The sequence below is a fragment of the Myotis daubentonii genome, chromosome 3, assembly GCF_963259705.1.
Source record: "Myotis daubentonii chromosome 3, mMyoDau2.1, whole genome shotgun sequence".
Lineage (NCBI taxonomy): Eukaryota > Metazoa > Chordata > Mammalia > Chiroptera > Vespertilionidae > Myotis > Myotis daubentonii.
In genome coordinates, this window is record NC_081842.1 from 21,829,618 (window position 1) to 21,856,080 (window position 26,463).

The following is a 26,463-nucleotide window of genomic DNA, read 5'->3' on the forward strand; positions in this document are numbered from 1 at the left end:
ATACTCATTAAAGAACTTTCTTCTATTATTGGTATATATTCTTACATCTGCAAAGCTTTCCTCTGCTCATTTAAAAATATAACTTTTGTAAAGGGCGAACCTCTTCAATTTGTGGTACAATAATACATATACCAGTATATATAAATGTAATCTAAATGCAGCATATTATGTTCATTCACATCAATTATATCTGATCAGAAACCCCACCATTTCAGCCACATAATTAACTAACCAACTGACTAAATAAAATCATTTAACATAGTGGAAAATAAAACAGGTTTAAGTTTAAAGTAGGTATTGGATTGTTATCTAAGACATAATTTATCATTATTGAAGGCAAAGTGAGGCATTTGATTATAATTTCCCTAAGGAAAAGGAATCTATCTTATTGATATTTATACACTGAATCTAATTAGTATGGACCTTACCTATAACAGAATAGGTATGTACTCCATAAGTGTCTTACTGGAATAAAATAACATGTTTATAATATAGTTGAAGTGTAATGCCAAAATACATATTAGTATTATCAATGAAAACTGCACAACTCTTTATGTTCCATGCAATTTAATCTTAGGTTAAATGTTTAGTTTAACCACAATTTTAAATATTTATTTGCTTGGATTTTTCATTTAATATCTACAAAATTGCATTCATTCTTTCAAAAATTATTTTTAGCACCTTCCATGTCTCAAACTCTATGAATATGACAGACAAAGTTCCTGCTCTAAGGGAATTTACATTCTAGTTAGTTTACACTGTGGAAACTAAATGAGTATAATGCACTTAGAATATAGTATCTGGCACATAGTAAGTACCCAACACTTATTAGCTATGATGATGATGATGATGGGAGACACCTGTATGTAAATGCTATTCAAAGCCATGAGACTAGATGATATCAGCTAAGGAGAAAATGCAAGTAGGAAAGGTGCTTAGGGCTGAACTATTGATGCTTCCCAACATTTAGAATGAGAATCATCCATATAGACTGAAAAACAATAGCTAAGGAGGGAACAAGAGCATGTAGTGTAATGTATCAAAGAGGAAGTATACTGTGTGCCAAATTAAATGTTGGAATTGCCAATAGAGAAAGAAGGTCATTCGTAACCTTAAGAAGACTGATTTCTGTGGAGGAGTGAAGAATAAAACTCCATTGGAGTGGATAGGAAAGAGACTGCGGAAAAAGCAAATATAAATAAGGGTAACATGAATCACTAAGAAATATAAAATGAGACGATCAGCTTCAATAATAAGCAGAAAAACTGCAAGTTAAGCCAACAATGAGACACTACTTTGTACCCTATCGGTTGGTAAAAAGAAAAAAAAAAAAAGCTCTTTCTAGTAAGTGTTAGGGAAACAGGCACCTCCATTCATTGAGGTGGGGGGATAGTGGTGTCCCTGTCCTGGGATCAGTTAGTGTTATTTAATTATGTGTATGCCTGTGACCTCATGAGTTCGCTCTGAGGTCATACTGCAGAAAAACTCCCCTGTAAGTGCACAAAGTGACACAAAGTTGCAAGCAACCTAGGTTCGTGACTGTAGGTGTAGATCAGTAAAGTGTGGTATGTGCACATGATTAAAAGTATATGCACATGATTAAATGTCAGAAAGGAATGAATCATATCTAATGAATGGCTATATGGATGAGTCTCAAAAAAATAACACGCAGTGAAAAAAGTAAGAATTAAAGTGAGATTTATTTACTTGTGCAGTTTTCTTTGAACACCTGTAAAAAGTACTATTTATTCACACATAAGAAACATCTTAGAAGGCATCCATGAAACCCACCCACATAAAGGTGGGTGCCCTCTAGAATGGATTCCCAAATGCAAACGAACATGTCCCAGTACTTTAAAGCAAAATTAACCCTCTTTCTACCATACCCCTCTCCAGCTACAATTGATTCTCGCTGCACCCTCTTCACAGAATCAAATGGGCTGCCTTTCATTACTGTTTCAAGCTCACTCCTCACCCTCCGCCCAGGTTCTGCCCCTTGTTTTCTTTTGTATCTTGGACACACAGAACTGAGTTTATTAGACTCAGTGCAGAACATCCTGTCATCCTTGTCCAGCGCAAGCAAGACCCCACTTTCAATAATTTATCTGTAAAATACATCAAATACAGAGAAAACTATAACAAATGTGTGATATCATCTATATTTAACTAGTTTTAACATTTTGCCATAACTGCTCTGTAGACTGTTAAAGAAAAATGCACAGTTAAAACCTTCATTTTTCCTCTTTCCCATACAAAGATGACCATTGGTGACACTGGCCCCAACAAGTTCCTCAAGGTGACAAGTGATGAAATTCAGAGTAGACGTCAGGGGTAGGTGGTTACTGCTACCACCAGTTATAAGAGCTCACAGTGACTAGTTCACATTATGTGCCTGCTACTGCTCACCTCTTTACATATGTTAGGTCACTCAATTCTCAGATTAATCTTTTGCCATAATAACAATTGTATAGGTCCATGGTCAGCAAACTGCGGCTCGCAAGCCACATGCGGCTCTTTGGCCCCTTGAGGGTGGCTCTTCCTAAGCCTTAAGAGTACCTTAATTAAGTTAATAACAATGTACCTACCTATATAGTTTAAGTTTAAAAAATTTGGCTCTCAAAAGAAATTTCAATCGTTGTACTGTTGATATTTGGCTCTGTTGAATAATGAGTTTGCCGACCACTGGGTAGGAAACTCAAGTGCCTAAATTCACATCGCCAGTAGGAAGCAGAGCCAGAATTTGAAATAAGGCATTTTGGCTTTAAAGTTTATGCACAACAGCTTGATGTTATCTGGTCTTAGGAGTGTATTAAAAGAAGAGTGGGCTTTTGTTCTTCCTTTTCTTCAGTTATTCCCTCTGAAGAATAATATAATATTTATATTATTATGGTGCCTTCAATTACTCATTGAAAAAAATTCTCCTGGATCTCTGGGTGCCAGTCCTCTGCCTGCTTGCTCTTCCATTCAGCTATGTGAACCTGAAATCCATTTCCTCCAGATAGCACTTTGAACCAGATTTTTAATTTTTAATACCCAGAAAGTTTTAAGCTGAAAGTATCTTCGCACTGTAAAGGTTTTCTTTATTGTGTTTTTTGTTTTTTAAAAAAAAACACACACACACAAAAACATTACACTAACGTAATATACCCTCCAAATGACTGTAAAGTTTTATATTCTGTAAAAGAACTAAGAATACCTTTTGTATTTTTGTAGGTTCTAGAAACCTTTCAGAATAACAGGATTCTCTTAAATGACTAATTACCCCAAATCTGATGCCTGCGTAATGCTATCCAGCAAGCAGCTGGCTTTGTATGAAGAGAGGCTAAGAGCTCCTTTTGTCTTGTTCATTGAAAATCATTTGCTTTTTATTTAATATCTGCAAAGAGCGCCGTCCCATCTTAGTAGAGTTTGATGTTGTGAATTTTGGATTGTTTCCATGGGTTCCGCCTTACATCTGCATGGTGGTTAAAGCCAGTGCTGCTTTTCTTCTTGTAGGCATTCAGGGCCTTTTGCCTCATAATCCAATGTCATGGTGAATGACAGAAAATTGAAGTTGAATTTATTTAACTACAGAGGAGGACTGCACAGAACAATACACTTATTTAAGAACTCCTTGCCTCGGGAACTGAAGGCGCTGTCTAGTGCAGGTGGCTTAATCTCTCTGCTGCTTATCCTAACTGTGTTCCTTTATTTATTAAGGACAGGAACTGGGCACTCCGCTTGCAAAAACAAAAGGACCCTACTAGTCTACCAGAACCAATTATAAACCAATAGGATGCTTACTGCCTTTTCAGAACAGTAAACATATGGCCTGTGGCATTTTTAAAATAATCCTTAGCCCTCCTTTACTAGAGAAAATGTAACCAAAAGTAAAAGAAAGAAAGAAAGAAAGAAAGAAAGAAAGAAAGAAAGAAGAAAGAAAGAAAGAAAGAAGCTATGAAAAGATATTCATCCACATCATGAATAATTTTTTCAATTATCTGTGATATCTTCTCTGCTTATATGGCTTATTTGTTGACATTACTTATATTTCCTGTTTCTATTTACTTCACATGGCAGTCTCTTCAGAGGTTTCTGTGTTTTGAAGTAAAACGTATATTTGCTTTCCTTATTTTTACTCAGAGATGCTGTAAAAACATAGTGAATAGTCTGCAGGAAGCGGCTTCTCCAATCATTGGGTATTGTGAATTAAAGACTAAGCGGTCTATGTTTATCTTGAAATAGGGAGAAAGGGAAATATAGGTGGGCATAAAGAGAGATGAATAGTGGAGAGTATAATAGGTTTGTTTTTTTTTCCTGGAGTTGGATATGATTGTGTAGTTTATTTCCCTTTAAACCCAGTAAATTCTGGAACTGTGATGACCAAGTGTATTCAAATGTGAGCCTAAGGATACTTCCAATGTTATAGAAATTGTTTTGAATTAGCTGCCAGTTTTACTGTCTGTTCTAATTATCAGGTAATTGAGAATTAATTGTGTAAGATTCACGTATCAAGTATCAATTCTTTGGGATTTTTAAGGTAATCAATTCTCCCCCTTAACAATAGCATTTAGAAGTAATAACAGAATTTGTCATATGGCCTCAGACCCATGCTTCATCTAGAGTTTAAGATTATATCCTGCCAAACCACCAACGGACATTTAACGGGAAGTTGTAAATGTTAGTCTCATAAAGTTGGTCATAATGACACCACTTTGTCTTAATATCTTCCTTAATTATAATACATTAATTTTTAAACTTTCAAAAATTAAAATATAAATCACCTGTTGGAGTTAGAAATTTCACTGATTTACTACATATTTTATATAAAAAAATACTTTTCATTTGCCTTAAAATATATCTCTTTAGAGATTCTGGGATATGCTAAGCAAGTCTAAACCTACTCTGCCCACACTTTCATGGAGAAATACAGTGGGGCCTTGACTTAGGAGTGTCCCGACTAATGAGTTTTTTGAGATACCAGCTGTCTCTCGGCCAATTTTTTGCATTGAGTTGATAGAGTAATTTGAGTTGTGTGAGGAAACACATCACACAACATCGCTGAGATTGCTATGTTTCTAAATTGGGGTTATACTGAAAAATAAATTCTCCATTTATTTTATCTTTTCTCTCATATAATGTTATTACTTGATAAATGGAAAGTTGTACCCCACAAATATTATCTACCTAGTAAGTCCTTTGAATCTTATTTTTTCTCAAATTTATTGCCTCAGCAGAGTTTAAAATCTTTGAGTTAATGAGCTCCTTAACGAGCTCGGTCTCGGAACCAATTAAACTCGTAAGTCAAGGCCCCACTGTATTATATTCCCTTCTAGCTTTTGTATTTTGAGTCAGTATGAGAGAGTTGGAAGAATAAGGGCTGTGGAACGAGGCCAAGCTGAGTCTGAATCACAAGATCACTTCTAACCAGCTGTCTGACCTCTGATAAGCTAGTTAATTACTCTGGTCCTCAGAGTCTTCACTGGTAAAAATATAACGTGTAGCTGTCTGTCACGGTAGTTGCGACTGTGAATGAAATGATACAGGAGAAAGCACTCTACACTGTGCGGGGACATGGAACACCACCAGCAGTCACCAACTTCCTCTGCATATTCTTCAGAGGGTGGGTCCAAGTCTCTGAGCTGTGCCCATGTGACTAGAACCCCTCTGCAACACACATGAGCTTAATAACAAGGAAACACATCACACAACATTTCTGAGATTGCTATGTTTCTAAATTGGGGTTATACTGAAAAATAAATTCTCCATTTATTTTATCTTTTCTCTCATATAATGTTATTACTTGATAAATGGAAAGTTGTACCCCACAAATATTATCTACCTAGTAAGTCCTGTTGAATCTTATTTTTTCTCAAATTTATTGCCTCAGCAGAGTTTAAAATCTTTACTGAGTTTCTCTGTAGGCTAATGCAGTTACTCATTGTAAGACACCAGGCAAGAGAATCAGAGAGAATCTCATCTTTTCCTCGTCGGAAAATGGGGCTATTAGCAACTTCAAGGCAGTTTCAGGGATAAAATTTAATACTCCCTGTGAAAGTACTGGGTACACAAAATTTATGCCAATATGCCAATATCTGATAAATTCTAATTAAAACATTTGTTTAGAGTGAATTTATTTTCTGATTTAAGAACATGGCTCTCCTTTCTAAAACAAAGGCAGATTGAATATATATATATATATATATATATATATATATATATATATATATATATATATGTATTTGTTTGCATGCATAAAGACTTTAAAGTTTATTATTAAAAATATGTTATTAAAACACCCAAGAAGATATAACATAGGGGTTTTATCATTCCAGTGTTTTAAATATTTTTTTCGTGGAAACCAATTACTCCATATTGTTTTTCACCTTATCTCCAAAAAGAGTGCCAACAAGCCCTGGCTGGTTTGGTTTAGTGGTTAGAGCGTCAGCCCGCAGACTGAAGGGTTGAGGGTTCGATTCCTGGTCAAGGGATGTACCTCTATTGTGGGTTCAATCCCAGGCCCTAGGTGGGGTGCTGTGGGAGGTAACCAATTAATGTGTCTCTCGTGTTGATGTTTCTCTTTCTCTATCCCCCTCCCCCCCTCTCCTCCCTCCCTCCCTTCCACACTGTCTGAAAATCAATGGAAAAATATCCTCGGGTGAGGATTAAAAAAAAAAAGTGCTGACAAGGGCTGTCGCTGAGGCTGGGATTCAGATCACAGTTCCCTGACACAGCCTAATGGCAGGACTCAGAGAATTCAAGCATTTGTTCCTGTGCTTTAGTTTCAGTTCTGCATCCACAGACACGTTAGACACAGCTGTTTGAATAATTTTCCTTAAACTCTGTTATGATTCTGCAGTTCAAGACTGTGGAAGCCAATTTCTTGCTTGCATTTCCTTGGCTTTGAAAGTCATTAAAATGCCTATTAGATGCTACCCAGAGTTAACAAATTCTTTACCTGGAGCCTCGCACGTGGTTTGTCTAGTTCAGTTCTACCGGGAGGCCTCAGCGATACTCTTTAGTTCCAGGCCACGGGAGGAGCTTAGGCAGTCTCACAAATGAGCCACGTGGTCAGGAATTCATATGTGTATTGGCTACATAAATGTCCTTGGGAAACAGGAGTAAAATTCAGCCTATTAGCTGTTTGAAAATAAGCATGATGTTGTGGCAAACAGAGGCCAACAAACTGGGTCTGCCAAAACCCATGAACTCCATGGGGTTTTAGAGTAGGGACAAGCTGCATGTGGTCATCCGGGCAAAGTGGAATCAACAGTTTAACTGCCCGATTCTTTGGGAGCTGCTGAGTGGCAACTCCAAAGGAGTGTGGTTTACCCTATGAAGCTATCTGGACACTTAAAATGTCCTAATTGGATGAATATATTGTGTCATTTCAGATTTGCAAAGTCAAGTAGAGGGACTCGGGCTAAAACTTCAGAAGGCAGTGACTGAGCTGGACAGCTATAAAGAAAAGTTCATGTAAGATGGTGAATGTTAAGCCACCTGTACGAGTTTAGAAAGCCCCCCAGGGGTCCCCTGTGACTCCTCTGCAGGGGTTCGGCTGTGTGGGTATGGTTACCTGCTGCTCTTCCGGGCTATTTTTCTGGCCTAGATTGTATATCGAAGGACCTGGAAATATTTTTAAGCACATGAGATGTTTCTTTCCCTCAGTAAGAAATTTACTTATCCATCCATGTATGAAAGCTTTCCCTGGTCGTTCAAATTAGTAACTTCATGTGAAAGAGTCTCTGAGGTTTTTCTCTTATTGTTGTCTCTATATTATCTGCCCAGAAGAAACAATATTGAAGTTGTTTCTTAAAATTACAAATGTTAGCCCTAGCTGGTTTGGCTCAGTGGATAGAGCGTCAGCCTGTGGACTGACGGGTCCCAGGTTCGATTCCGGTCAAGGGCACATGCCCGGGTTGTGAGCTAGTTCCCGAGTGGGGGGTGTGCAGGAGGCAGCCAGTCAATGATTCTCTCTCATCATTGATGTTTCTATCTCTCTCTCTCCCTCTCCCTTCCTCTCTGAAATCAATAAAAATATGTTTAAAACAAACAAAACAAAAAAATTGCCAATTTTACGTTCCAAAAGATAGTTGAAAATTTTTGAAATGTTGGAGTACTTACATTTTATATAAGTAATAAAATAATTGGCAAACAAATGATAAGAAAGTGCCCTTGTAAAATATTCAGAGCACTATTTCGTTTAAAAATGAAGAAATATATGCACCCCTATGATCATGGCAGCGTTATTTACAATAGCCAAGATTTGGAAGCAGCACAAGTGCCCATCAATAGACAAGTGGATAAAAAAGGTGCGGTACATTTACATAGTGGAATACTACTCAGACATAAAGAGGAAGGGCATCTTACTTTTTACAACAGCATAGATAGATCTGGAGAGCATTATGCTAAGTGAAATAAGCCAGTCAGAGAAAGACAATATCATATAATTTCACTTATATGTGGAATCTAATGAACAAAATAAACTAACAAAATTGAAACAGACTCATAGATACAGAGAACAGACTGGCAGCTGCCAGAGGGGAGGGTGGTTGGAGAGCTAGGTGAAAAGGGTGAAGGGATTAAGAGAAGGGGAAAAACAAAAAACACTCATAGATATGGACAACAGTATGGTGATTACCAAAGGGAAACGGGGGTGGAGGGAGGTAGAGGAAAGTAAAAAGGGGATAAATAGTGACGGAAGGAAACTTGACTTGGGGTGGTGAACACACAATATAGTATACAGACAATGTATTATAGAATGGTATACCTGAAACCTGTATAATTTTGCCCGGCCAGCATGGCTCAGTGGTTGAGCATCAAGTTATGAACCAAGAGGTCATGGTTCAATTCCTGGTTGGGGCACATATCCAGGTTGCGGGCTCAATCCCTAGTGAGGGACATGTAGGAGGCAGCCGATCAATGATTCTCTTTCATCATTGATGTTTCTCTCTCTTCCTCTCCCTTCCTCTCTGAAATCAATAAAAATATTTGTGGGGGGAAAAAACCTGTATAATTTTGTTAATCAATGTCACCCCAATAAATTCAATAGATAAAAGATTTAAAAATTGAATTTCAGAAATTTCAAAAATTACTTTGCAGTATAAATATAGCACACCTATAATTATAACACTAAAATAGAATTCATATCATCTTTTAGAGTAAGTAAATATTTTTAGTTTGTGGTATATAACCTGATAGCTCTGGTTTTCAGTTCTGATGTTTTAGAGATGAACCTCATCAGAAATATAAATATTTAGATTGCTTAGCAACCAAATGTTTTGTATTGACCATGGACTGCTCCTAAGAACAATATGTTAAAATACTCAAATAAAATGAGTATAGAAGGGAAGTACCTCAACATAATAAAGGCAATTTTTGACAAACCCACAGCTAATATACTCAGTGGTGAAAAACGAAGCTTTTCCTCTAAGATCAGGAACAAGACAAGGATGTCCACTCTCACCATTCTTATTCAACATAGAACTAGAATTCCTAGCTATCAGACAAGAGAAAGAAATAAAAGATATCTAAGCTGAGAATGAAGAAGTAAAAGTGTCACTTTTTGCATATGACATGTTTCTTTATATAGAAAACCCTAAAGACTAAAAAAAAAAACACCTATTAGAAACAGTAAAAAAGTATAGTAAAGTTGCAGGACATAATAAATCAATGCACAACAATTCATTGTATTCTATATACTAAGAATGAAATTTGAGAAAAAGAAAGGAAAAAATCAATTCCTTTTGCAATTGTAACAAAACAAGAATGAAATACCTAGGAATAAAGTTAACAAAGGATGTGTAGGACCTTCTGGAAATTACAAAGCATTATTAAAAGAGATTGAAAATGACACAATGAAATAGAAAGACATTCCATGTTCGTGGATTGGAAGAATCAGCCTAGTTAAAATGTCCATATCATCCAAAGCAATATACAGATTTAATGCAATCCCCATTAATAAAATTCTTAACAACATAAGGAGAAACAAATTCCAAAAATGTGCTATAAAATGAATGTATATTTGGATTATTTATAGCAAAATAATTTATTTTTGTAAAATAAGAAAAAAACAAATATTCATGCTTTATAACATTGTGATTAATAGCACAGTAAATACAATAGTTCGCTTTCTGTGTATGGTAGCTAAGATTAAAAAAATGAGTGGACGGGGGGTCCTTGGCTCACTAGATCCAGGAAGTAATTTTCTAGGTGAGAAGAAACACAAAAAAGAGACACAAGGTAGTGATTGCCAGAAAGAAAAATCATTATTCCCCATCCTCTAGTAACATCCGGGAGGGCTTTGGCCAAATAGATGCCTCCTATGGAGAGAAGGTTTCTTGGAGCTCATGAAGTGAAGAGGGAACAGTGCAGGAATAGAGAGGTAGAGCTGGCATCTATGGGCTAAAATGGAGTGGAGTCCTGGGAAGTTAGTAGAAAAGATAAACACAGAAATAAACATACCAAGGAAAAGGAATAAAGCTAATTGGTTCTGACATGCATTATTTTTACCGAATAAGTGTGCACAGAATTCTCTATATATTCAAGGAGCCTGCCCACTTAATATGAACACATGCTGTGGTGGTATTTTTTGTTCATTGTGTTTCTAACATAATTTATAATGTGAGTGCTGAGAAATAGTAAGAGTCAGAGGAGATTAGAGTTGGAGGGAGAAATAGATAACCTCACCAAAGTCCATCAAATGAGTTACCTGGAGAAAATCACTCTACAATTGCACAAATGCTGATGCTGTTGTCTCAGTTTATAAAATGGGTGCTTCCTGCCTGCATAAGAACTTCTTAAAATGAGAGAATAGGAGGGGTATCCATTTTTAGAAAATTTGAGTTATCAAAGATAGAGCCACTTAAATGGTCCCAACTTTTGGAAACCTTTCTCCGTGCTGGCTGTTCCCAACATTTCCATTTCGATGCCACTGCCTTCCTTTACCCCTGGGACGAAGTGCAGTAGGGTGGGCATTTAGGATCAGGGCCTGGGACTGCTCAGGGTGCTCAGAGCTCAGGAGGTCCCCAGGCACATATAAGTACTATTTTATTTGTAGAGTAAAGCCAGATTTGTGACTTGGCCATTGTTTTATGATAAATTAGTTGGGAGTCCAAAGAATTCACTCAAAAATTTTGACACACAATTTGTAAATGAACTGGAGGTTTAATATATATGTATCTCCAAACCTTCTGAACGTCCAGAAATTGGAAGGTACTGTGAAATCAGGTTCATTTAAAATTTCAGTCCTCACCCTTTGTGAGGGATAGGGGTGGGAATGGGTTTCACATATCCAACTTAAGATGGTTCTTTTGTCATTTAAAGATTTTTAAATGTTTTTATATGTTTTGTGTATTTTTACTTAAGGGGGAGAGGCAGTTTTTAAACAGATGAACCTGAGGTTCTCTTTTACATAAGGTTTATAAGAAATTATATCCCAAGGTTTATAAGAACTTGTTATGTATTGGAAAACAAATTTTATCAGTTAGGTTGCTTTAAGCTACAAGGGACAGAGGTAGTGGTTTCAAGTTTAGTTGGTCCAGCAGCTCAGCAGTATCTCCAAGATCTTGCTGTTCCTTCTGTCTTCATCCTGCTGCCCTTAGCCTGGCTTCACCCCAAGTCTGGGTCCCTTGTGACCACGAAGTATCTGCAGTTCCAGGTGCCACATCCATATGTAACCAACCCAGAGGCAGGAAGGGCTTGTTTTGCTGGTGTCTCCTTGGAAGTGAGAAAAACTTTTCCTAGATTTTCCTCTTACCTCTCTGGTCATTCCTGAAAACTTTTTGCCTCCCAAATAGGTGGCCTGGTGGCATCCAGTGTCTGTCAGAGTATAGATCTTCTTTTCGCATGATCCTAAATTGAACAGGCTAACTTCACTTCATTCATTCAATGCAAGATGCTTACTGAGTGGTGATTATGTGGCATGACCGTTGTGTGCAGGCACTAGATATTGGAGTAACAAGGTTGACAAGCTCCAGTGGAGCTATTTAGGTAATTTCAGGTAATGTTAAGGACTACAAAATATACAACAGGCATACTGAAATGTGAGTAATGGGGACGGTGGTATACTTTGGATGGAGTGGCATCCCTAAGCAGATGGCCTGTGAGTTAAGATCTGAGTAACAGGAAAGAGCTGGCAATACTAAAATGCTAACATCTGAAAACAGAGAGATCAAAGGCCCTAAATTCTTCGAGTGTGTTTTACAAATTCAAGAAACATGAAGAAGACCAGTTGTGGTGGACACGCTGTGGTTTCCAAAGATAAACTAATGTCCTACTCCCTGGAATCTATGAGTATGTTACCTCACATGTCAAAGAGGACTTTGCACGTGTGATTAAATTATGGAGTTTGCAATTGGGAGATGATCCTGGATTATTTGGGCTGGCCCAGTGTAATAGGAAAGGTCCTTATAAGAGGAAAGCAAGAGGGTCAAAGTCACAAACGTAGATGTGAGGATGGAAGCAGAGGTTGGAGTGATGTAATTTGATGGAACCACAAGCCAAGGAATGCAGGTGGTCTCCAGAAGCTGGAAAGGGGAAGAAACAGATGCTCCCCTGGGAACCGCCAGAAAGAACATAGCCTAGTGACATCTTGATTTGAGGACTTCTGACCTCTGAACTGTAAGATAATACATTTGGGTGGTTTTAAATCACTAAGGTGTGATAATTTGTTACAGCAGCAGTAAGAAGTTAATACGCCAGTGCCTAGTGAGGAATTTGGATTTATTCAGAGGGCAATGAAAAACTGTTGAAGAATTTTGGACGAGCGAATAAATTGATCGCATTTGTTTTAAGCAGTCAGTATGGCTGCTACATGGAGAATGGGCTGGAATGGGAATACAAGAGCAGTCAGGGAGACTAGGTGGGAAGCTGTGCGTTCATACAGGTGAATGTGACTGGTGTAGCTAGTGTAAGGCTATAGTGTGGAGACAAAGAGAAATTTATGTTGGAGGTCAGTCTGCCAGGATTTACTGATGGAGTAGACATGGCTGTGGAAGAAGGGGACTAGAATGGAAAGGTGAAAATAAAGGATGGTGTTTGGGGGTTTTCAGCATCAGGTCAGAGAGCTGAGAGGCAATAGAGTATAGTGACCAAGAGCCTAGACTCCAGGCCAGACTGCTAGGGTACAAATCCCAGCACTGCTAGCTGGGTACATTACTATCTCTCTCTGGTCTCAGTTTTCTCAACTCTAAGAAGGGAAAATGGGCCGCTTTGAGGGTTACGTTAGACATATAAGGTGTTACCTTTCAGTATCATTATTGTGTTGGTGCCACTTATTGAAGTGAGAAAATCTCTAAGAGATATGGATATGGGAAGTTTGAGATGTCTTTGGATAGCAAAGTAGAAATATCAAGGAGGCAGTTTGAGAATGGCTATTTCATATAAAGGAGTGGAGTGGTATTGACCCTTGCCTTTCAGATTAGGGGAAAATATCCAATTATTTCATCTGATTCCCTTTGCTTTGATTGGCAGGAGCACCAGGGGCCTTTCTGAAGGCTCATTCAAAGCACTTGAAGAGAAAGGATTAACACTATTTGCTGAGAGTAAAAGAAGGAATGCAGTGTTTAAAGAGATGTAGGCATTCTTTCTAGCCCTTCCAATTTCTCCCATCCTAATGAAGGTGAAGATAACAATTGGGTCATGAAGGGTAGACCATAGAAAGAATGGCTTAACTGGAGAGGCAGTGGGAGCGGACCATGGTGAGGGGACTTCTTGGGATGATAGGCTTTCTAAAGAGCAGGCATTAAAAAAATGCAGCCCAGATCAATTGTCCACATAGTTAATAAAGTAACCACTAAAAGGAATTGCATTGTCCCTGCCTCTGGATTTGGAAAACTGTGTGCAAGAGTCTGAACCCAGAATGAAAGTCATGGTGGGCTGATGAGTCTCAAAGCATTTTTTGAAGTAACATTTTTGTTTGATTTCAAATCAAATATGTAAAACTTGGAAAATATAGGGATATATAAAAAAGAACATTGTAGTTATATTATGAGATAGCCTTATTGTTCATTTTTCTAAATAATGTAATTTTAAACATATTTTTACTTAGTGATCTATGACCTTATGATTGTTACTTAGTGATCTATGATCTTGCTCACATCATTACATGATACATTTATTGATTAGTATTTCAATCTACATATGAACCATAACTTATTTACTAATCCTTTGTTTTTTAGAATTTCCAAATTTTTCACTTTTATAAGTAAATTTTTTAGAAATTCATATGGATAAATCTTCCTATTCACAATTACTTCCTTAGGATTTTTGCTAGAACCAGATGTCATATTTTTATGGTTTTTAATGCATAATGACTTATTGCCCTCCAAAAAGATTATACAAACTTTCAGCAGTATTTGTAAATACCCATCTCTCCTAACCAACACTGGGTATTATAACTTAAAAAGAAAAAAAGCTGCTAGTTTAACTGATAAAAAATTGTATCCCTGCATATGTGGCTTTTGGTATTCTTTCCTTTGTGACCTGCCTGAGCAGAGCCTTTGCCCACTTTACTAATGGCATGTGAATCTTTTCCTGATTCTTCTTTCCTAACATTTTATTTGGAAAGTAGAGGCCTGGTGCACGAAATTTGTGCATGGGTAGGGTCCCTAGGCCTCCCCGCCTCCTCCTTCCCTCAGTGCCTGGCTGCAGCTGCTGGTTGCCCATCATAGCGAGTGATCAAATTCCCACTCTCCCGGTCAAACTCCTGAGGGGACAATTTGCATATTAGTGTTCAGGAATAAAATTTGGGTAATAACACCCCAAAGAAAATCAAAGTGATAACCATAAAATTCACAAGGATATTTTTTTTAAGGGTGAAGGGACTTTGCTGGGACCAGGAATATGAAGCTTCTAGGGTAGCTGATAAAGTTTTATTTTTTTTGGCCTGGATGGTAGTTACAAGAATGTTCTCTTAATAATAATTTGTTATATTATGTATTTTTAAATGTAATTTTATATATCTTACAATTTTATCATATTTTACTATAAAAAAGGTTTAAAATAAATGAATGTTATTCATGTGCATCATGTTTTAAAATCATTTTTTGGAAACTAAGTCATTCTGCAAGTAGAGCAAACCCATTGATAATCTAAGTAACATTTCATTGTTCAGTATAAGCTATTTTAAGGTACACTCAGATAATGACTTGATGAACAGTTTATATAAATTTAAATTGGAATATTAATCATTCTTCATATATTAACTTTTTTAGTATTGTTACAAAACCAATTATATAAGATCAAGACAAATGTTTATTTCAGTTTTAGAATTTCCATTTGACTCTTTTCAATAGTTTCTATTTCTCTGCTAAGATTTTTCTTATCTTTTCATTAATTAGAGTCGATTCTGTGAGCAGAATTATAATTGCTCCTTTAACAATCTTTGTGAATTTCAATATTTGGTTCAATTCAGAGTCATTCCCTATTAACTATCTTTTCTGTTGAGAATAGGCTATGCTTTTCTGTTTCTCCTATATGAGTAATTTTTATTCTGGACATTGTGAATGTTATGTTATGGAGATTCTAGATTCTGTTATATTTCTCCAAATAATGGCAGGATGCTGTTGCTTTATCAGACAATTACTTTGGCCTCATAGTTTCGTTCTTTTATCTTTATCTAGGCTGGTAGGAATATGCCCTGTGCACATGTAGTTCTGAGCTCAGCCAGACATGTGGGCAGAGTTTCTATGCAGCATTTGGGATCCTTCTCTCTGGCTCTCTCCTATTCAGGGTTTATCCTTCACAGCAGCTGTGGTTTCCCCAAACACTATGCTCTAGTTCTTCAGGCCAGAATGACTGTGAGTTTGCTACCAGTTTTCTATCAGAATTTTAGTTTCCCCCACATGGTGCGTGTAGACTGTAAAATCATTAAGCAAACAAGTAAAAACCTCACTCCGAGTGTTAATATCCCTCCAGAATCTGCCTGCTTGGTTACTTTCCAATACCTTCATATAGGGGTTTTTCATTTTTTTTCAAAAATGGTATCCAAAGTTTAGACTTTTACTTAAATGGAGATCAGTCTGATAGGAGCTTACTTGGCCATAAAAGTAGAAATAATATGAAGATACTAAGAATGTTTTTCTAAATAAAATAATGATAAAGAAAAACCCTATTGTCAGACTAACAGAATTGATTTATTTTGGCAAGGAAAAATCCTTAGACTATATATTTCTAATTTCAAGGAAATCTGCATATATAACCACAAATAGAATATAAAGATAAGAAAAGTAATAAATGAAAAACACCTTTACAAAAAGGAAAACGGCCCAATCAGAGTGGCTCAATTGGTTGAATGTTGTTCCATGTCCCATAGGATTACTAGTTGAATTCCAAGTCAAGGCACCCACCTGGGTTGTGGGTTTGATCCCCAGTCAGGAAGCAGAGGGAAGGCAACCAATCCGTGTTTCTCTCTCACATCAGTATTCCTCTCTCCCTTCCTCCTTCCCTTGCTCGCACTCTCTCTTTCTCTCCTTTCCTCTCTCTAAGCATGTCCTTGGTTAAGGATTTTTTTTTAAAAAAAGGGAAAACAGTTATACTTTAACTATTTTGAAATAAAATATTTGAACCACTTTTGTATTATTTTAGGAAAAAGTCTAATGAAGCTGATGACTGTCAAAGAGAACTTAGAAAACTGAAGTTTGAATCCGTTATTTTTGAATCAAGGTATACATTGCAAATATTTTAATTAATATTTTTTAGTAATTGAGTTTGAAACCACATTTAAAATAACATTTTATTTAATATGTACTTTGGCTTTCTTATTGTATTGTTTATATATATATTACCTAATTCAAGTTTATAATATCTTGAAGCTGCTTATTGACTTTTGCTTCTATCTAGATGGGAAAATTTTAATAACAGATCTGTTTCCTTAGCATTCTTAATTTCTATATGTTAAAGTTATAATCTATAATTTCAAATGAAAATTTCCATACTTTTGATAAACATGAAAATGTATTATCTAATGCACATTGATGGATTTTTTTCGATTTCTTTTTAGGCATTCTAGATTGCTTAAAGAAAAAGAAGACTCTTTAATAGCTTGTCAGCAACTACATAAAACTTTACAGGAAGAACTGACTGCAAAAGAAAGGCAAGAAGAAGATATAAAAAGGAGGATTAACCTTGCAGAAAATGAACTAGAGACAACCAAAACTCTTCTGAACCAGACAAAGGAAGAGGTCATAACACTGAAAAATGAAAGGTGCAGTGAAGAATAATTTCTTCCAAAAATAGTTAATGTTTATGACAGTATTCCACATATATTTGAAACATCAAGGTTCTGAAATCCCAGGATTAAAGATGTATTTCACCTGAAAGGTTATTATACCTCATGACCTCACTTTACAGGGATCAAACTAAAGCTTAAATTGGTTAAATTTCTTGCTTAAAGTCATACAGTTAGTTAATGAAAGTAGAGTTGGAACCCACATTGGTGTTAGATTTTTATTGAAAAGATTGAAAAAAGACCACGTGTGATACTCTACTGAATTTTACTTGGACCAATCACTGGTGGAGTCTGGCATTTTCCAGTAGAGAAAACTCTTCTTATATCACTTTTTCTTTTATTGCTTTCTACTTTTCTTCTCTTTGTTATTTGTCAACACCTCTTATTGAGGACTTGCCATAAGCACAGTTACCTCTGGTGTTGAGGTAGTATCAAGGATGCTAAGAAACATATTCATCCAACCTTCCTAGATATTTTTGCCAATAGACCATAGAGCCCACACCTTTATGGTCAATTAATATTTGGAAAAGGAGGCAAGAACATAAAATAGGGTAAAGATAGTTTATTCAATAAACAGTGTTTGGAAAATTGGTCAGATACATGCAAAAAAAAAAATGAAACTAGATCTTATACCATCTTACACCGTACACAAGAATTAAACTCAAAATGGATTAAAGAATTAAATGTTAGACTCAAAACCATAAAAATACTAGAAGAAAACATAACAGTAAAATCTAGGACATTTCTCATAGCAATATTTTTTTCTGACATATCTCCTTGAGCAAGGGAAACACAAGAAAAAATAAACAAATGGGACTACATCAAACTTAAAAGGAACACTTTGCCTGATTCACCAACCCAGAGGGGAAGTCAGTTTTAAATTTGCACTGGCTCACGGAGCTGTGGCCCTCACCTGTGGAGCAGGTGTGAGTTTGCACATTTTCCACATAAGGAAATAGGTTAAGCGAGGTAAATTTCTTGCTCAGGGTCCTTGTGTCTAACCTTTATAACCCACGTTGCCTCTCCTACAGTTTGCACAATTCCCTCAGCATCTGCCTTAAAAGGCCCGATTTTGTCAGCTTTTGTCCATGTGACCGCTGTTTCTCAACCATGTTGTAACATGGTCTTCAGGGGCCTCCCAGCCCTGCAGAAAGCAGAAAAAAACAGGGTACCTCCTTGGTGTCCCTTGCTTTCTTCCCCCACCCTTGCAGTCTTTCAGGATTCTCCCACCCACTATAAATAAACATAGAATGGTGAGTTTTGTCTTCTACTCTCAGGTAAAATCAGAAGTGGAGCTTACAAAGATTCCACAGCACATTCTAGAGGAAGAGAAGATTTGTGTTCATTGAGGCTTGTCCTATTTTCATGGAGGCTAGAAGCAATAAGAAGCATAGAATATAGAAAGGGAGCTGGAAGCAATGTTTTAAGGTTTGTGAGCTTTTGGTAGTGTGGCTTGGTATTTTTAAAAATGGACTTTAGAGTTAAGCAAACATAGGTATGTATTTCACCTTGACCAGTCTCAAGTTTAGACAACTTAACCACTTAAAGGTTCGTTTTCCTTATCTGTAAAATGGGCATATTAGTAACAGCTGTCTTCTTGTGAAGATTAACGTATCTAGTATCATGCCTGGTAGATTGTCGGTGCTCAAAATGTATTGGTTCCCTCCCTATCGTCGTTCCTTACATTGCTAACCCCTCAAAGATCATATCTTATTAATTTTTCTACCCTGCACGTGTGATGTAGATATTCAGTAAGTGTCTGTTGAATTCAAGATTATCTGCCTTACTCTTAGAGTTATAGAGATTATTTAGCCCATGGAGTGATTCCATTTGGATGCTATCCTATTAGTAAAGGATTATGAAATGAAGTGTCCTCGGGAATATCATTCCAAAATAACAAACCTCATTGGGGTTTCCCCCCCAAGACTCACTTCTTTCTCTGATTTCCTCTCCATCGATAGCTCTCAGAGCAAGAGGCTGACTTCTTATATCACAGACTTACTGCTTTTCACGGAGGCAGGAGTTGTGACAAAATCAAAATTATCTCTTTGATTGAAAATGTGAAGACATCTCCTTTAGAACAACTTGTGAAACAGAACTGAAAGCTGTCATTTGGCATTATGGTTTGACATTTGTTTGCAGTTACGTTTTTAACTACAATTAAAGGAATCTCGATGTTTGCGTGTATGCAAGAAATTAGAGTCTCATTTTCTTTTCGGTCTAAGAACTTAAAAGTTAAAGTTTTAAAAATAAATAATCTTAATTGTGAGTAGATCCTAGTTTGCCTATTGTGCCAACTCCTAAAACATTATTTTAAAAAATATATCTGGTGAAATTGCGGGGTAGAATGCTACAGATGGCCAGCCCTTCTCCCAAATATGAAAAGTGAAGGCAGCATTACATACTGCAGACAGTCCTAGGCTGGTACGAGCTGGAGCCAGCTCTGCCTCCTGTGAATAACACCACTTCAGAAAGACACCGACCACTCAGAATCTTCATTTCTTCTAAAAATTGGGAGTTGCATTCATGTATTGCCAAAGACTGGCTAGAAAAAACTACTGTATCCCTAGAGTCTAAAACTGCCTGACACCTGGTAGACACTCAATAAATATTGGATGTGTGGATGGGAATGAATTTAATCCCAATCAAACCACTGATCACAGGATTTAAAACTCAGAAGCCCCCAGTGTTTCAGGCTCAGAGAGTTTCTGACTTGCCAAAAATCAGAGCTGGGAGTTCAATTCTGTATTCTAGTGAAAATCTTCTTGATTGGATTCTTAGTCAATCCAAATTTAGGACCCAATTTTGTGTTGTTTCCTATAAACCTAAAGCAGCAATATCTGTAGAATTGGTTCTAAAGAGTAAATTGGATAGCTGCATGACATCCAAAAATAGCTGCACATTTTCAGCTTTTTATAACATGGAAAAGATGGAATATGTCTCTAACAATTGTGTTTCACTTCTTATCGTTCCTCTACACTTCTAGCAGAAAGGCCCACTAGAGTCCAAGCTGATTCTTTATAGGTTCTTTCAGCTCAATATTGTTTTTCTTTATCAGTTTCTTTCTTTTTTAAAATTTATCTTTATTGTTGAAAATATTACAGATGCCCCCTTTGGATTTGTTTCCACACTGACCCCTCTCCGCCCAGCACCCACCCTTGATTAGCTTGGAACAGGCACTGACTAGTGCATGTAGAGATGATTATGTGCATGAAAAAGGAACTCCTGATCCAAAAAATAAAAACCACACTCACATAGCACACTATGGAAGAGCTTGCACCTTGTCCAGGGGATGGGGAGGTGGGTAGGGAGAGGTTAACCAGGAAATTTATATGCATGCAAATCAAGGACAGTTAACTGTTTGTAATATCACATAGAATTATTCTTTCTGCCTTGCCCCACGAAAGACTCACACTGAAGAGCTCTTGGAGTTATGAGGAATCAAAGACATCTTTATTTCTGTAGTCAGATCAAGCAAACTTACCATCACAAGTGCAAGTTTATAATTTTTATAACAGTTCACTCAAAACACCTTATATTTTGTACAAGTTCATAAGGAACTTAATAATTCTTTGAAACTTCAGTGAATAGTTATACTTCATTAACATCATTCCAACCTTGGCCTACTGTATTTTAGCTTCCCTAATATACTAGACTTTCCCAGTTTTGTTCTAAAAGGATACACTTAACAGTGGGGTGTTTTGTACTGGGTTCATCAGAGGAAAGTATATGAAATGCACTCTACTTTTTGGTGGTATCAAAATTATAGCTATTTCACCTATCTATAGCTATCAAACCTGTCGCAGTTTGGCTCAGTGGATAGAGTGTTAGCCTGCAGACAGAAGGGAAGGGTTGCAGGTTTGATTTCGGTCAAGGGAACTTACCTCAGTTGCAGGCTCAATCGCCGACCCCAGTTGGTGTGCGTGCAGGAGGCAACCAATGGATGTCTTCTCTCACATTAATGTTTCTCTCTCTGTCTCTCCCCCTTCCTTCCACTCTCTCTGAAAATCAGTGGAAAAAAATATCCTCAGGTGAGGATTAACGAAAAAAAATTATAGCTATCTCCAGGGAGACTGAAATTCAAGCATCTTAAATATTCAGTACCATCCATTTTAATAGTAAATATAACTTGTAAAGTACTCACAGGCACCCATCTGAAAATGCTTCTTGGAATTTTCTAATCAGTAAGACCTCTTTTCAAATAGGAAACCTGGCTTAGGAAATGAAAGTGAATGAAATGGCCAGAACTCTGCTGTCAGGCCACTTCTAACAAGCATACGGCCAGCCACATCCATTCTGTGATACTGACATTCTATGAAACCAGGTGAAGTGCTGCTTTATTTCCATTGACTGCTGCTCCTTTTTTGACCAAGTTTACTATTATAGATACTAATCTTATACCTGAAGTTTCATAATATCACTTGAAGGCAGACCATTGTATTAGTTTCCTATTGCTGCTATAACAAATTAACACAAACTTAGTGGCTTAAAACAACAACAATTTGTTACAGTTCTGGAGGTTGGAAAACCAAATTAGTGTTCAGGGACTAAAATCCAGATGTCAGGAAAGCTGGTTCTTTCTGGAGGCTCCAGGGTAGAACCCATTCCTTGCCTTTTCTAGGTTAGAGGCTGCTGGCATTCCTTGGGTCCTGGACCCATGAATCCAATCTCTGCTTCTGTCTTCACATCATCACCTTCCCCCACATTAACCTTCTTCTCTCATATAAAGAACCTTGGTGATTACACTTAGGACTCATCCAGATAATCCAGGATAGTCTCCACACCCCAAGATCCTTAATCACATCTGCAAAGTCCCTTTTGCCATATAAGGTAAATAGCCTATGGAAAGGATGAAAGTTGAGAAACCTGTTTCCCAACAGGGAGAATCTCTAATGCCCTCTTCTGATGTGGTCAACATAGACCAGGACATAGCAGAGAGGAAAGCCAGGAACCGTGGAGAAAACTGGACTGAGAAATCACTTCCACATGAAAGAACCATAGACTAAGCAAAGAATGTTTCCCACCTCCAGGGCGGGAATCCTCATAGTGGCTTCCAGTAGGATCTCGGAGTGGCAGTGGAGTCCACTGAGTGCCAGGTGGCTTACTGTGCACTTCCTAATGAGAGGACTATGCTATCCCCATTTGTTTGACATCACACATGGCTGTTGACATGTTATTGACACTGAAATATAAGAGAAGTGATGTGTATCATTCTAAGCAGAAGCTTTAACAGGTCTTAAGGTTTGGTAACATTTCTTTTCTATAAACTATAAAATCAACATTTCCAGGTAAAAGCTGCTCTTTGGCCTGCATCCTGGAACAAAAAGTAGAGCAGAGCGCAGATGACACCTAACAAGCAAAAAGTAAACTAGTACTGTAAGCCTCTGAGATTACCAGCAAGTTAAGTTTTGGATGTCTCTGAAATACAAAATTAGAGCAGTCAGGTGAAGAGTTGGATACATGAGTCAGATGCATCGAAACAGATATGAGTTAGAGATAAAATTTGGGAGCTGTCAGCATCTCCATTGCATTTTAATTATAAGAGTAGATAAGATCACCTAGAGAAAGAGAAGAAAGTAAAAAGGGCCAGGACAAAGTGCTGAGAACACAAGTATTAATTGACACGTAGAGGAAGATGAGTCTGCAGAGGAGACAGGAATGGCCGTGTCCTCCTCCTCTGTTCCTTTTGTGTCACTTGCTGTTCTCCAGCCTACAGACTGCTGAGCAAGCATCAGAACCTGGTGGTCTGCTTCACACTTTCAAAGATAAAGCTTCTTTTAGCATTGATGAATTTTGAGCACGCTTTGGACAGGGACCCTGCCTTCCCCAGTCACCTCTGTCCCTCCAAGGCCTGATGACACCGCCTTGCTCATAGTGTGCAGAGTGGTCAGTAAACCCCACCGTACGACTAACCTGCCCCTTCTCTTACCTTGGTCTCTCCCTTTAATTCTCTTTCCTCCACATACACATTCTATATTCAGGTTTTATCATTCGTTTTTATAAATATTGAGTAGATACATAGAAGGTTTATCTAGGTGTAAAGTATGAAGAAGTACAACACAATGAACGTCTATGTATCAATCACTCAGTTTAGGAAAAAGGACTTTGCCATTAACTTTGGAGTCCCTCGTGCTTCTCCCCAATTCCACTGCATTGCATTCTCCCACAGAGGAAACCACCAACCTGCATTTTGTGGTTCTCAGCGAACTAGGAATAAAAAAGCATCTCCAGTTAACACCTGTGTGCTTGTCAGTTCCTTTGCTCACTATTTCTTTTGGCATGTCTGACCTTGCTTCTGAATATATTCCTTTCTGCAAAGCATATTATTTCATGCTCCTTTAGTAAAGGTCCTTTAGTTAGTGCTAAACACTCAGGTTTTATTTATCTGAGCATATTTTATTTCAGTCTCATTCTTAAAGATAGTTTTGCTGGGTACCCAACTTTAGGTTGCTGGTTATTTTCTCATAGGATTTTGAACATATTATTTTACTGTTCTTGGTTTCTTTTGTTTCTGTTGGAAAATAAGCTTTTATTTTATTTGGGTTCCTTGGAAGATAATGTAGTTTTGTGTTTTTTCTCTTTGGCTTTTAAGATCTCTTTAACTTCGATGTTCTTAATTTTCCACTACCAGGTGCTCAGATGTAAGATTTATTTTTATTTATCTTACTAGAATCCATTGAGCTTCTAGATTTGTGGGTTGTTGTTTTTCATCAATATGGAATATTTTCCTCAGATATTTCTTCCTTTCCCTTTCTCCTTTGCTTCTGAAATAATGAATATATATATATATATATATATATATATATATATATATATATAATATTTTCAATTTGTCTTCCATATAGCCACTTCTCTTTTATATTTTTGACTCCCTGTACCACACTCTATATACTTTCTTTGAATATCCCTTTCAGCTTATCACTTCATTTTTCAGCTATGAATAATCTGCTACATGGCCATTCACAGAGTATTCAATTTCAGCTACCATATTTTTCATTTCTACAAGTTCACTTTGGTTCTTTTTCAAACTTAGTCATTTAAATCACTCTTATTTCTTTATTTTACTGTATTGAACATCCTTATTTTATATTCTGTATATGAAAATTTAATACTTTAGAATTCATGAGTTTGATTATGCTACCTTTGTGTTTATTCATTCTTCCTGTTAGTGGCTTTTAAAAAATATTTTGTGATTTTTTTTAACACTATGATCTCATAGGTCTTATATCTTTATCAGTAGGAATTCTTTGAGCCCCACTTTTAAGATAGATTTTCCCAAAAATATTGGTATTTTCCTACCAGGCATCTGGAGGCAAGGTTAACTAGCACCACTTTAAGTTTTCTTTTCAACATGAAGTGTTTGGGACCACTCAGGTAATATGAATTCAGGATACAAATTTGCATTAGGGTTGGTTTGTGTCTACAAATTCTTATGAGATATTTGTATTTCCCCCTCTACTTAGCACCCAAATTCAAAGCCAGTAGTTTCCTTTTTGTACCTTGAGAGGAGATATTATTTTTATTTTACACATACTGAGCATGAATTTCACACATATACTGTAAGTAGCTCTTTGAGATGCAACTTCATTCAGGTGAGTGTCCTCTTAGACTCTTCCTTTGTCTCCTGTTCCTGTGCCCTTCATGGCTGTAAATTTTAAAGCTCAAGTTCATCATATTTGGAAAGTACTTTCAAGATGAGAGTTAGCTTCAGTGCTCTACTTATTGCTGGGGTTCTTCCAATTCATTTCATTATTTTTTAACCTTTCGTTTGGAATAATTTTATATTTATATAAAAGCCACAAAGACAGTACAGAGTTGATGTTTTCCATTTAGCCTATCTTTCTTAACCATGGCATAACCACTTTTCTGCAAAAAACTAAGAACTTAGCATTGGTATAATGTAATTAACCGAAAGACTTTATTCAGATTTCAGTAGTTTTCCACTGATACTGTGTCCATTCTTTCACTTGAGTTTTGTCCTCTTTATCTTTCTCACTTTTTGTCCAGTTAATTGATGAATTTTTATATTTTCTATAATAAAAATAATTTTATTTATTTTTAGTAGAAAAGTGTAAAGGCACCTTGTCCAACACATTTTCTGGAAAGAGAAGCCTGGAAAGTTTTGCTTTCTCAGTTTCCCTCAAGTGATATTTATACTCTGGTTACCAAGTTAAATATGTTTTCTTATGTTTGTGTTCTTAAAATTTTCTAGACTAGAAATGTAGGCACTATTTTCATTACAGTAAAAAAAAATTTTAATAATACTGTGAGTGAGACTAGAATAGAGATTAAGAGATAGATTGAGGGTATGTTATGATACTCTAGGCAGAAGATAAAGTCAAGAAGCTTAATGAAGTTGGTAGTGGGAAAAAGAAGGGAAGAAATAGTTTGACAAGGAGGAAGTGGAATATATAGAGCTTGTTATTGAGTGGATGTGGTAGAACAAGGAGAAGGTAGAGTTGGAGATGACTCAGGGATTTCAAACAAAGCTTTTGATTGTTAAAGAAAGGTTTTCAGAAGTCAAAAGGAAAAGCAAGATTGCAGGAGATGATGGTGAATTTTCGTTTTAATGTGTGAAATCTTTGGTGTTGATGCATCACTAGGATACAGATGTCCAGCAGCAGTTACAAATGAAAGTCACGAGTTTGAGAAAAGGGATCAGAGTGAACGGAAGAGGTTGGTGATGGAAAACAAAGGGCTTAGGAAGAGAAATAAGGAACGGAGAAGAATCTCCTACATAGAAAGACAGAAGAGTCATGATTATAGAAACAGGAAGGAACCCTAAGCAACAAGCATCCAGGGGTCCTCAAACTTTTTAAACGGGGCCAGTTCACTGTCCCTCAGACTGTTGGAGGGCTGGACTATAGTTTAAAAAAAAAACTATGAACAAATTCCTATGCACACTGCACATATCTTATTTTGAAGTAAAAAAACAAAACGGGAACAAATACAATATTTGTATTTGCATGGCCCGCGGGCCATAGTTTGAGGACCCCTGAAGCATGCTTTTGCCACTACCTGTGATAGTCAAATGCTAATTTGGGTGCCTCTGGGAAAGATTCACACAAATCCCCCACATTACCTCCACCTGGAGGATCACAAACTAAGCTTTGGGATCCATTTATGTGGATGAAAATGTTAAATATTCTTTGTGTTTTCAATTTTCTGTTTTGTACTATTCCATATCACACCTCAGAATTTATCCCCCACTTGATTTGGTGTGTTCCAATCAGCATTTGAGATAAGTAAAAGAA

General features: G+C 36.9%; 1 protein-coding gene across 1 annotated transcript in view; it reads left to right on the forward strand.

Moving 5' to 3' along the window:
- Positions 1 to 26,463, forward strand: part of LEKR1 (leucine, glutamate and lysine rich 1) — a 117,585-nt gene that overhangs the window by 64,355 nt on the left and 26,767 nt on the right. The window contains exons 6-8 of the mRNA XM_059686878.1: positions 7,374 to 7,455; positions 16,567 to 16,644; positions 16,982 to 17,185. Of these exons, the coding sequence (XP_059542861.1) occupies positions 7,374 to 7,455; positions 16,567 to 16,644; positions 16,982 to 17,185 (364 nt within the window). The remainder of the gene's footprint in view (positions 1 to 7,373; positions 7,456 to 16,566; positions 16,645 to 16,981; positions 17,186 to 26,463) is intronic.